The 13,012-nt window shown below is 37.1% G+C and overlaps 1 protein-coding gene across 1 annotated transcript in view; it reads left to right on the top strand.

Moving 5' to 3' along the window:
- Positions 1-13,012, top strand: part of KCNH7 (potassium voltage-gated channel, subfamily H (eag-related), member 7) — a 93,427-nt gene that overhangs the window by 68,483 nt on the left and 11,932 nt on the right. Inside the window, exon 13 of the mRNA XM_010160968.1 lies at positions 973-1,072. Coding sequence (XP_010159270.1) covers positions 973-1,072 — 100 coding nt within the window. The remainder of the gene's footprint in view (positions 1-972; positions 1,073-13,012) is intronic.

Genomic DNA, 13,012 nt, shown 5'->3' with positions numbered 1-13,012 from the left:
ACTGCTTCTGCCTCAACTTCTTCTCCTGTCCTCCTATTTATGTAAAAGTGCCTTTTTCTTCCTGCAGTTATTCTACCAGTGGGCCACCACTGAAGCACCTTACCCACCAGGTTTACAATGAAGGGAATAGAGAAAGATGTAAACACTTCCCACTTCTTTCCCTCTGCCCTTCTCCCACATGCAAATCTGCTTACTTGTGTGGTTTGGGAAACCTCACTAGCACAGGGAAGGGAAGTAGGCTGAAGCCAATGCCATGGGTATGTACTCAGAGAGCATAACTGGTGTTATATTTGCTTATTTGTAAATTTCTTAGTTTTAAATAAGTAGAGGAAGAGTTAAAATGCATCTTGTATTAGTTATGGCCAAAAAAAAGCACATTCATATTCTTTAAGATGGATAGAAAAAGACAACATTGTGTCTGCTATGTAAATAAGTATCTGAATGAACTGAATCCTACAGAGAAGAAGGGAGGGTCTAGAATGATAAAATTATGAGTGATAAAGTGTCTGGTGCTTGTCAAACTTAGATATATTGTTGTAAAGTGTAACTTCTATAATCATTACCATGTAGTTAAATATAGATCTAATCACAACCTGCTACGACATTACTTCTTGCAATAGTAGCCATTCTCTATCAGAGGTTATTTAATTTTTATATTAATTTCTATTAGATTACTTAAACCACATCTGTGCAATTTCAGGAAGCTGATAATCCATGACTATATGCCTTTCTATATAATCTTATTATCAGAATACTTTTGTTTCACCATCAGGTGGTGACGTTGGTTTTGCTCAACGTGCACAAAACATTTTAACATTAACATTGAGCAACACCATTTGCTGGGGATGGAAAGGTTGATGCTGACTGACTTTCTTAAAGTTTGAACGTGATTAACCGTCAATCACCTATTGAAAACCTGCTCTCTTTAGATGGGACTAATCTGTCATTATGTTTCATATTTCATTCATCAAGTCTGACCTTGTAATAAGATCGCAAACTACTAATGATACGGATGGAGATAACTGCAAACTACGAAGACGGAAATTGTCCTTTCAAAGTGAAATAGAGAAAGGTAATTAACTTCATTTCTTACGTTAGACAGCACTGCTTCATTATTCATTGGTATTTCACTTGATAATGCTGGTACATTAGGGTCCCATGTTGGCTGTTACTGTAGCAGCTCTTGAGAACCCAGCTGAGCAGCAGAAACAGTCTGCACACTGTCCCCTGTATAGTTATATATGACTAGAGGATATCAGTTTTCCTTTTTCCATGACTTCACACCTATCAGTGCAGAACTGTTCAAACACTAGGCAACCTTACTGCCCTTGAGATATACATATGTATATTATCTCTTAAACAATATCTGTTTTCTGAGACATCATGGTTTTTGAACTGTTTGGAGAACCTAGTCTATTGGATTATTTATTAGCAGCATTGATTTTATTTACTCAGTAAAGTGTTTTATTGAACTTGATGCTAGGTAGTGTTTCTACCTGGAATTAAAATATTATGTTTTCAGGACACAGTAGCTTCACCATGGTCAGATTTTGATTCATATGGTAATGTGCAAATTAAAACCTGGCACAAGTTCAGGTAACATTTTTTGTGCTTACATTCACCTTAGCAGCTTTTGAGAGTAATCCTGATGAAGGAAAATTCAGTGAAATATTAAACTATTTCACCAGTATTCAGTACTGCTTAATACCAGGAACTGTAGATAGTAGCTGTGGTCAGACAGCAATAGTCATGAAGACAGCTAAACTGATACTCACAGGATTTTCATTTTTATGTAGGGAGACCACAGTTCTTTGAATAACATTACACTTCTATGGTCGAATGGTTTGTCTGACAAATTACTGTTTCTGGTATGCATGTCTTTCATATTCCACAGTTAAACCCCAATCCTAAATGCAGCATAGTATCAATTTTAGAGTTGCAGAGTAGCTGATAATAAATAGGAACACTTTAAATGTACATAGCAGGTATAATATTCAGTGAAGAAAGACTTTAATCCAGAGTGTGACTACTCAGAACAATGACATTGCCATTCGATCAAAGAAGCATCTTTAGGGCAGGAAGCCAAGGCTGACAAAAAATCTGTCAGGAAAATGTCCCCATGAAATATTCAATCTGCTCTTCACAAAGAATCTGTTGACAGAGGCGCTTTGCCTGAATAACCTTCACATTTCTTATGAGAAAACATATGCCACTATCTAGAAAAATGGAACTGATTTGCTGCAGAATTAGAAATAGGCTCCTCTGGTGTCAGTGTGGTACCAAGACCCGTAGGCTTTTATAGTTCTTGCCTGGTAGGTTACACTGAACATCCTCTTGGAAACATTTTTTTTGCATGAAAGAATATAGTTTCCCACAGTTTTGTCTTTGAAAAAAAAAAAAATTGCACCGTTGGGGAAGAAGAGACAAGACTGTCAACAAGCTCCTTAGTCTTGGTAATGACTGTATAGTATCTGGTAATGTCTGAGTTGTTAGACACTAATGTGGTGCACTGGCAGTCTGTCTGAGGAGAAGATGCAATTATAAGAGTCCTTTGCCAAGAGCTAGGTACGGGTTTCTGGCCCACACTTTTAGTACCCCTCTCTGGTCCCTGTTCAGATTCACCATACGTTGCCATAATTGCAGCAGACACTTTGTAGTCATAGACATTTAGACTTTTCTGTGGCCCATTCTACATCGTGTATGAGGTTGTAGAGTCCTAGAGGTTGTTAATGGCTTGCAAAGTAATATTCTATTGTTTTCAACACCTTACATACAGGAGGAAGTGATATCATATTTTGATCCAGTATAGCTATTCTATAATGATAAATATTTGGGGATGATTCTGCAGAGTGCCTCAGAAGAACTGGTGTAGAAAAGACGGAGCTCCTGAACACACAGCTGGCAAATGCATTGCTGGTCACAGTATTCTTACAGATAAAAAATAATTGTTGTATGATGACTTTTAACAACCATATTTTGATTTCAGAACAGGATAGAGACACCCAGCATTCTCACTTTTATATTTTGGTATTATACATCTCACTAAATTCTTACTGATTTGTAATTAGAGGCGGGGAGAGTTTGCTCACGAAATCGTCTTCCTGTTGGCATTCTTTACTTTCAGTTGTTGACCTACCAGCATATTATGCAGCCTGAAATTTTATTGTTTCCATCTTTAGTGTGATCATCAGCAATTTTCTCCCTTTTGGAGTGCTAAAAATGAGATTGTGTTATCTCAGCCTTTAGTTCATGCTAGCCTGATTTGGACCTTGTTGCCATGGTAACTCTTCCTGCACAAGTTTTAACAGAGGTTAAGCAAAATCAACACTGCTCTCTGCTATGCATCTGCAGTTAGCACCACTACTTTTCCAATTCCATGCAAGACATTTTCATGCCACCCATACATATTTATACCATTTCTTACCTGTGTCAACAAAAATTTATCTTAGTACATTGGGCTCTGCCATAATGTGATTTTAAATGGTGCAAGGCTACTTGAGGGACTGACTCGTTCGCTGGTTTCCAGAAAGGACTGTAATACCACAAGAGGTCCCCTGCAAAATTAGCAGTTACACTACATAGCAGCGTACTGTTGCTCTCACCCAAAAGAAATTCATTGCAGGTCTTTTAGAATAATGGATGATGTTCCTTGCAGAGGTGCAGGTGCAGCCTTAGACGGATGCCATAGATGCTTGACAGTCAGCCAAGAAACTTCTCCACAACTGCTTAAAATAAGCAGTATTCCTGCCTGGCAGTTCCAAACCAAGCTCTCAGCTGTTTGCTGAAAACTGAGGCAAAACAAGCTGCACCATCTACATTCAGTTGTCTCTTTCAGCAGCGCAAAATACAATCCTTTCTCCCCCTTTCTCATTTTCCTCCAGCAGTTCTGTGGGAGTTAATTAATTTCAAGGGAAATACATAGGGCCAAGAAGTTTCGTTTGCTCTGTGAGTTCTGAGTGCAGATCTATTATCCATGCTGAATAGGGCATCACTATAGGTGGTTACATCAATATGAAATCCAAACGTACAGCTGAAAAATGCAAAAGTTACAGGCAGAGTGTCAGTAAGCTCACTGAACACTTGAAAACTTGAGGCTTTGAAAAGACTTTTCTGGAGTTCAAGTATTATTACCTTTGCTAGCATCTTGGTTTACTTTTTGTTAATAACAGTTCTAAATTTAATCTTAGCCTTCTTGGGACTGTTCCAGTGTCCAATTATGCTCGTTGAAAGATATTCTTTGCATTTAACTTGAATTCATGTATGACTTAGCTGAAGGCTATCAAAGTTCTGGACCTAGTCAGGGCACACATAATTTTCTTGAAGCGCTAGAACCAAGGACAAAACTGATTTGGGGCTAAAACTGCACTTGTTACACAGCTAAATCATAGACATCCTTTGTTCTTTTGACGGGGCATATAAAATCTTTCAGTCATATCCAGGATAATTAAAATACTGGCTAAATAAACCAGCGTGGACATACTAACTAAGAATGTAATGTTGACCTTATTGATGTAAATCCTTATTCTGGATTTTTAGCTGTCATCCAAAATCAAGAACATCATCCCACAGACTATAGCTGAGAGGACGATATATCACTCCAATGGAGTGATATTGTTAAATTAGTAACCAGAGATTAAGGTAGCTAGCGATGACTTAATCTTTTAAACTTTTGTCAGCTGTCCCAGGGAACTCATAACATGGAATTTTTTTTTCCATGGAGGTAATTTTAAAAGGCCACAAAACAAAGTTCTTACGAAATCTTGTTACACAATTACTGCTTGCACTTGCTTGTATTGACACAGACTGTAACAAACAAGTGGGATATAAAATGCATTTTGCAGTGTTTCATTTTTAGCACATTAAGTAAGTAAACTTATATAGTACTGAATTCTAATTTGAACAGTTACGCTTCTTGACCAGACTTTCCCAAAAGTATGTACTGATCTGTTCTCAAAGTAAGCACAGAAGCCAGAACACTAATAAACTTCTAATTGAGTCTTGATTAGTATAGCTACCTTAAGTGTGCAATGCTTGTAGGTACTACCCAGGCTAAAAAGCCAAACCATATTAAACATAGCTTTCCATAGCTGGCAGCAGAGAAGACTAGGAAATATTTCAGGAATTGATTCTCCTGCCTAAAACTATGAGCTGAAGCAGTACCAAGAGAATGGGGAAACACTCCCCCACCCCTGCTCTCTCCCGTTCTTGTCCCCTTCTCCCAGTCTATTTATTTCAATGCTTACTTTATTAATAGATGGTTCAGCCAAGCACTATGCTATGCCCCTAACAAGAAAGTAGGGTAAAAATCTGGACAAAATTGATGCTCCAATTTAACTGTGTTAAACTCTTAGTATTATGCTGATGAAGTTTGCTTGGACTTAATTATAACAGTTTCTAATATTCAGCCAGAGTGTCAGATGGTTAGATGACCAGGAAACAACTAATATCTTGTCAGGCAGCACATGGCCTGAAACAAGACCTCATGTCCCCAAAATCTTACCGTCAGCATGAAACCCCTAAAAAAAGTATAAGGTCATCAGAGAGCCCATCACTGCAGTTTTCCTGTTATTGTTATCATTATTGCTGTTACCACAGTGCCTAGGAGCCACCTTGGGGAGCTCCCACAAAGAGTCTTGTTTCCAGGAGTTGCCCCCAGAGAGGCTGTTTCCAGAGGCCAAATCTGATCGAAATGTTGTATGTAGTCACACATAGCCATAGCCATCCTTTGAAAAGTAATAATAGTACTATAGTGAAAGCTGAATTCCTTGTAAAAGAGAATTCTAAGCATGGGAAGAGAACTGCTTTGGCCTTTACCCTGAATCCCTTCTGAGGTACATGTTTATAATTCTCTGTTTCTGATTTTTTAAGTACAATATTGTTTCCTGAATTGTAAATCAAAAATTATCCTTCTATTATTATCTGATTAGCATTAAAGCTGATACAAGCCAGACAAAGCAAAGAAAATTCAGAGATAAGGCTGTCACTCCATCTTTAACTTACCTCATTGTACTAAAAATGGCACAAAAGAATAAATGAAAGATTGCATACTGACTTTGACTTTGAAATTCTTGGCTTTTTAAATGTGTCTCAAATTCGGGTATTCAAAACTAGGTCCTTTCTTAGTCCATTTGAAAAAAAAGAACATGGACCCTTATGGAAAAGTAACTCAATCTTTAGTCCAGGATGAGGGGGGGGAAGTTTCAGTATCTTCTGCTATTCCCTATTTCCAGAATCATCCAAACCTTCATAGCTCAGAGAAGAAATGCTGCAAAGGACACATTAACTTACCAAGCAGCACTGAGACAGAACAATGATTCAAACAGCTCTCTCCGGTACAGTTCATTTCCTCCACCATCACTATCCAACCTACTGAAACCTTTCAGCAAAATTGCCAGGACTTGTGATAATGGTGGAATTTCACTAGTTTGTGTCTTTAGGTTCCCCAGTAAAGACTTAGGAGTGCCCAAATTATTAATGAAATTGGAAGAAAACTACTATCATTAAAAACAGTCACAGAAAAATAAGAACTTTAAACCTTTTTGCTAGTGAGAGGAGAAAATGTTTTAACTTTCCTAAAATACCACCAATAACCTACTTTTCCTAGAAATAGAAATCTTCCTGCATCAGTTTCTAGACAGATACCGTTTTTCCTTGGTGTTAGTCAAAGACCACACACATATCTGACAGTACGTTTTGTAAGTAGCGGGTCCTAAAGACAGGTGGGAAATTTGAAGGGAATCATAGTGAGTAGAAGAAAGGAAGAAGGAGGAAAACAAACATGTGCTGAAGGATATAAGGATTTCCTCATCCCAAGTTTCAGGAGCCATTGTATGTCTTTGTCATTGCTGCAAATTTTAAGGTCTGACAGGTCTACAGACATCTGATGTTACAAGGTGCTGAACAAGGACTTACAGATACACAAACCTATGTGCCTGGTGGAACTTCGGATAAATTCTTTCTACCAGCTTAAGAAATGTCTCAAGAAACATGTATGCACCTTTTAGAACTCTTGTCTCTGCCATGTTCTGAAAAGGGCCAAGCTTTGATATAACTCTCTCTGTTTCAAAAGATTATTTTTAAGCCAAAAAATCTCTGATGGAAAGAATCTATTTTCACTTGCTCTCTGTTTCACCTAAGTTATGCTGGATATTATGCTGTAGAAGGCCATAACAGTATATGAGGTTCACAGAAGGAGAAAATGCAGTAACGTAGCCAGCTCTCATCATAAAAATCTGGCCCTGTTGTTAAATTAAATTATTAATGAATCTGTGATGACTTCAGGTTTCGTTACATTGCTCTTTTTTATTTCTAAAATGTATAATCCTGTGGTACTCAAATGTGAGGAAATATATCACTGAGCAGGCACTGTGTGCTTTATTGCTTCCCCTAATTATAACTAAACAGCTGCAAATGTAACTTTGCACTTTTAAAAGTGCAATTAACCAACAGAATACTATTTGATTATTTAGATTAACAAAAGCAAGTAAAGTGTATGTGAACAGCAGCCTTTAATTGTCTCACTGTTTGATCCATTATTACTATATTAAATGTGATAAATAAATAGTTTTCCTGTTCAGAGACCCTTGCTATACAAAGTGCACTGCAGATTTTAACAGAACAGTTTGTTTTCAGAGCTCCAGGACCAACTACTTCTTCTGACCATACCAATTTCTGGTTTTTCAGCTGAGATCATATAGAAAATTTTTAGATCTGAACTTCTCAGCCTATCCAATGGACATTTTGTACAGCTTTCAAACTACTTTTCTTTTTTCATGCACACTAAATTTGTGATCTTTCCATACAGTTTTCATGCATTAAAACCCATCCAAAAAGTAGGTTATTTTTCTAGCACTAATAATCAGACATTGTGACAACTTCAACAGTGCTAAAATCATCAATGATGTTACACCAATGAGCAAGAAATCCTCTACAGAAACTGACTGATGCTTTCTCTTCAAGTTATTAGTTATAAGGACTTTATGATTAAAGTTTCCTTAAAAGTTTTTGCTTTTTTCTGTATTATTTTATCCTCAGGGAAGTATTGGTAATGTGCAGATGTTGGAGCAAGCTATGCTTTCAGCAGGCATGCAAAAACATTAATGAAGGCAGCACCTCTCAGTTTCCCTGGTCACCAGTCATGACCTGAGATGATCATGATGGCAATAGAAGACTGTCCTGACAACGGACAAATTTCTCTTCAGTTGAAAAATGGTAGAGTGCTTTGTTCAAGTTGTTCATCTTCTGGAATGGACTTTCAGATGACCTTTCCTGGGATATGTTCCTTGTCAGGACATGAGTTCAGGCTGGTTTTGACAAACATCCAGATGTCATGATACGTGGTGTCAGGACTCTGAGGCTGAGTGTAGGCCAAGTTGATTGTGAGAGAAAAGAGCTCAAGCACTAAAACTCAAGATTTATAAATGTCTTAGTTTTGTTTAAGGGAATTCAATGTAAGTTATAGTACTTTCTGATGTTTGAGAATGGTTAAATATCTCTATAGACAAGGCCAAAATCAGTTTTCAGACACATTTTCTGGTAGCAAAGGTGGAAAAGCTCTCATTTCAAATGTGGCATACAAAGTCCAGAATTTTATCGATTGCTTGTCATGCATTTGTAAAGACCATGGGAATCACGTCCTTCTCCTACTGCAAAATAAATCCAGTGAAGTTGTTCATACTGTTTCCCTTAAGACTGTTTTCAAATCTGTACAGTTTCTCTCCAAAGATTTTAAATTCACTAAAATTAAGCAGTAAAGAGTTAATAGAAATTGTGAATTAAAAAACCGTTCTGAAGCCTGTGATTGGAAGGTTCTGTATGAACATCATTTTCAGGTAAAAAAATTAATGGCAGATTAAGAGGTTAAGAGACCCAATCTGAAAGACCCACGTCAAAGAAAGGTTGGCATTAGGAACAAAGGTGTCAGACATTCTGTCTGTGGATTTCATTGTTATAATAATATATCTTGAAGAAATACATGATACTTCAAATTTTTTCTTTTATTCTTAGATATATGAAAAATACACCAAAAAGGTATACCTTCACCATAGCAACAGTTATCTACTGAGTGATGAGACACTGGGTTGCTTTCATTTCAGTGTTCACATGCAGTCAGCTTCCTCCTTTCTGATCTTCTTCCATTACCTAGTCTATCAGAAGGCACTCAGTTATATTTCGCAATGTAGTTTTTGATATTACATATATATTATGTGTCGATTATACCTCTGTATGTATTATTACACAACTAAGTGAAAAGCAGGGATTGCAGGATTTAGGATTACCATTTTGCCTGACTGGTTTTATGCTGCTCTCCATCTATATGGTGGAAAACATAGGCATGGTTTGAACACGAGTGTTCAAATTATGCATCAACAGCTTTTGATTTTTTAACATCTTTGAGATTTTGCACTTTTTTAACTCTGTGGTATTGTATTTGACATACAATCTGAAATGCTTGGTCACTGACTTTTCATTCCAATTAGCTGCTGCCTGTGGTGCATGGGTGAGCCCATAAGGCATTTTTATGCTCTCTGACAAGGTAACTAACATTTTTAAATTAAAGAACAGGTAACAAATAGTCATGATTACTAGCAAATACTTTGTTCATATGGAGCAAAAACACATCAAACACCACAGGAACGTTTGTGAATATCACATAAGAAAGAGCTAACAGTAGTTGAACCAAAATACTTGCTGGGAATCTGAAGATCTGCAGACCTTTTGAGCAATCAACCATCCCTCCTTCCAAGTCACAGTGTGCATTTCTCCTTACCAAGCAATGTACTTGGTGTAGCATAAAATAATATGGTAGGTTTTATGCAAGGAAAAGGAAGATGCCTTGTCTACTGAACAGATTTACGGTTATGCAGATCATTCTAATGAAGAGGATTCTCTGTTTTATGGTTTGGGATATAAATTGCTTTCTGTGGGAGTGAGGAAGTCATTCACTTCATTTCCTGCACAAAATTGAATTTGTCTAGGCATATTGTGGAACTTATTTTGGATGGCTGAAAAAGGGAGTAAAAAATTGCCGCCTTCTGAAACCATAGACTACATAGGTAGCCTGATAAAGTATGACATACTCCAATTAATAAAATTACAATAATATTAAACAATGCTGCTCCACACATAATATATTACTGACACTTTCACCAATATCCTTTGCAGCAGACTAATAAGTTAAGAGAAAATATGCCTAGATTGTGCAGACTGCCACTGTCTGAATAATGCAAAACTTCAATGCTACAAGCTGACCGTGGCAAACAAAAGAAACTTGTTTGATCTCTGGTAATCATCCCCCCAAGATGGATTTTATGCCATTATTTCTGTTAGTCTATGTCATAGCCATATTTCATTGCCCTCATGACAACCCCACTTTTTCCCTTCCTTTGCCACTGAAAGTGCAAAAAGCAGGCCATAAACCTTCTTATATTTACTATTAAGATTTTTACATTTCCAGACAGAAAATGTTAGAGGACATTGCCTATAAACTTGGCAGGCACCCAAAACACATAACAGGCTAAAACGAGTCCCATAAAAAGTATAAATTATGTTTGTACATGTTTAGTAAAGTAGGAAGTTACAAAATAATCTTCAGCAGAATTGTTTCTAGCAATCAGAATCAGAGAGTGAAACTTGTCTTACTGGAAAAGGAAGGAGGAAGCACTAGGATGAGGGGTTTTTTTAATAATTACATTTCTTTTGGAAACAGAAGAGAAAGGAGAAGATAAATGTTTTGAAACCATGAGTTTGTGATAGAAAGTGAACTTAACCATGCATAACTGTACACAGATATAAAACTCTTCTCTTCTGGACAATTCATTCCAAACCAATGACTGGATTTCATTACAAAAGGAAGGAGAAATTGGAGAAAGTCACACTCTGAATAAAGCACCACCTAAATATTATTTGTAACATATTACCACTGAGCTTTGCACTCAGGCACTGTCAAGTTTTAAGCTGAGGTACAGAGCTTATGCCATCATCAGGTCTTGAAGAGACAAATAAAAAATGCAGTTTTCATTTTAATTCCTACTCTACTTGCAAAGTACTGCAGGATTATTCTTCAGACAGAAGAACCTTTAAATGAGAGTCTTTTAAAAGAAAAACAACTTTTGACTCTGAATGTAGCCAGATGGCTAGCAGATAAAGCAACAGCAGTAAAGGCAAAGATGCATGTTCTGAAATAGATCAGCTGATGAACAAATCTTCCTTGATTTCAATAGGCAGGTCCCTACATTCAAAAGATCTCCACTTTCCTTCCAATGCTAGTGAGTTCATTATACGTGGACAGCATTTGGAAAAGAATATGTTCTGTTGTTCAGATATAGATGGAGACTATCAATTGAATTACCCTGCATTTACAGCAGTGTAATTGTTAGCAGAATCTGGCTTTTTGTTTCTATATATTTTAGTGTTCTATGAATATCACAGATAGGACAGTCTGCTATGCTTCACCTGCTATACAAATGTTTTCATCAGAGTCTCAATGACCTCCTCTCAGAATTAGTCCACTGATTGATTTGTATTCCACAGGGTGCTCATTACTGCTACTGTTAGTGCACAAAATCCCATGAACATAAAAAATTACCCTAAAAACCAGCAGTTTCAAGCTTTCATTAGAAGGTCTTTTTCACAGGTTGAAGTCAGTCAAGCACTAAGTAATTAAGACAATTTACTGTAGCATGTCTATATTTTTTTCACCATATATTCCCACAAGAAAACCACGGGAGACGTCTACCTTAGTTTTAGTTTTGTACTGTTTTGGAGATGGGATTGCAGAGAACATGGTACTTGACTCTCCAGGCTGAGCATCTCCCAAGAGCTTTACGCTGCCAGCATTTGTGTTGATGCCTTTGCAGTATCATAGCTATCACTTATAGCTAGCAATCCGGCTTTACAGAAGGCAAATAAAGCTCCTTCAGTCCAGGGCTGTGTTAATTGCCCTTGGAGACTCTAGAGGGTACAGTTATGGGAGGACTGCTTTAGTACTGATTTTATTTTGTTCACTATTACCCACCCTCACTGCTCACAGATGCCTGGACTCCTGCAGAGTGCTCTGTACAGACATTGTGTTCTCTTTATGTGCAGATAAAGAGGATTAGATGAGGCCACAGTTTCATTTCCTTACAGTGACCAGAAAACAGAGAGAAGCCTAGGGAATATACTAACTGTTGTATTAACCACTGCTGTAGGCTGTAAAGACTACAGACATTCCAGATCAGTGTTGATTAGTAATTAGCACAAAGCAGATGGGAAATCATGCTGTCTGCCCAGGAAGTTAATGCAAACTAGTTGCAGTATTTATATGTTGTTGAGACTACCCTGCTAAAATGTGTTTTAAATAAATAGCAGAACTAGAATTATCTTGACATTTCAGTTAAAAATAGGTAAGACCAAATATTGAATTGGAAATTAGCTTCAAGTTTATGCTGAGAAGAGATCAGGAGTTCTGCATGTTCATAAATGATCATTCTTGGGTTTAAATCCTTTCTTAATTTTTACAATGTGCTTTTAAAGGTATCTGCTTTAAATGTGGTTTTATTTGCCACATCTTAATAGGACTGAATCTTCTGTTCCTCACCACAGACCTTGAATGTGATTAATGAAGGATTAATTCTCAACTTGATTGGTGTTCTGCTACCATATATATAACGCATGTTGTGTACTTTTCTTATTCAAAAGATTGGATGTTCAGAGAATTGCAATTAATTCTAAAGGCTAAGGAATTTGGGATCATCTCAAGACACCTTTCCAAAGTATCCCACAAAGGCAGACAAGGAACTCCTTTTTGTACAAATAGGGTTTCTCTCTACAATATCAATCCTAAATTTAGGTTTAACAGTCATGAGCATGTAGAAATATGCTCTCTGTTGAGGTGGGCCTAGGCATTTTGAGGCTGATCATTAATACATTTACCTTTGCTGGGAAAAGAATAATCAGCAAAGATGCTCTTACTAGGGCCTGACTTAAATGGGTAGTTTTGATACGGAGTCTGACATCCATGACTGTTAGC

This window comes from Eurypyga helias, unplaced genomic scaffold (genome assembly GCF_000690775.1).
Source record: "Eurypyga helias isolate BGI_N326 unplaced genomic scaffold, ASM69077v1 scaffold401, whole genome shotgun sequence".
Lineage (NCBI taxonomy): Eukaryota > Metazoa > Chordata > Aves > Eurypygiformes > Eurypygidae > Eurypyga > Eurypyga helias.
This window is presented reverse-complemented; position numbering and strand designations above follow the sequence as displayed.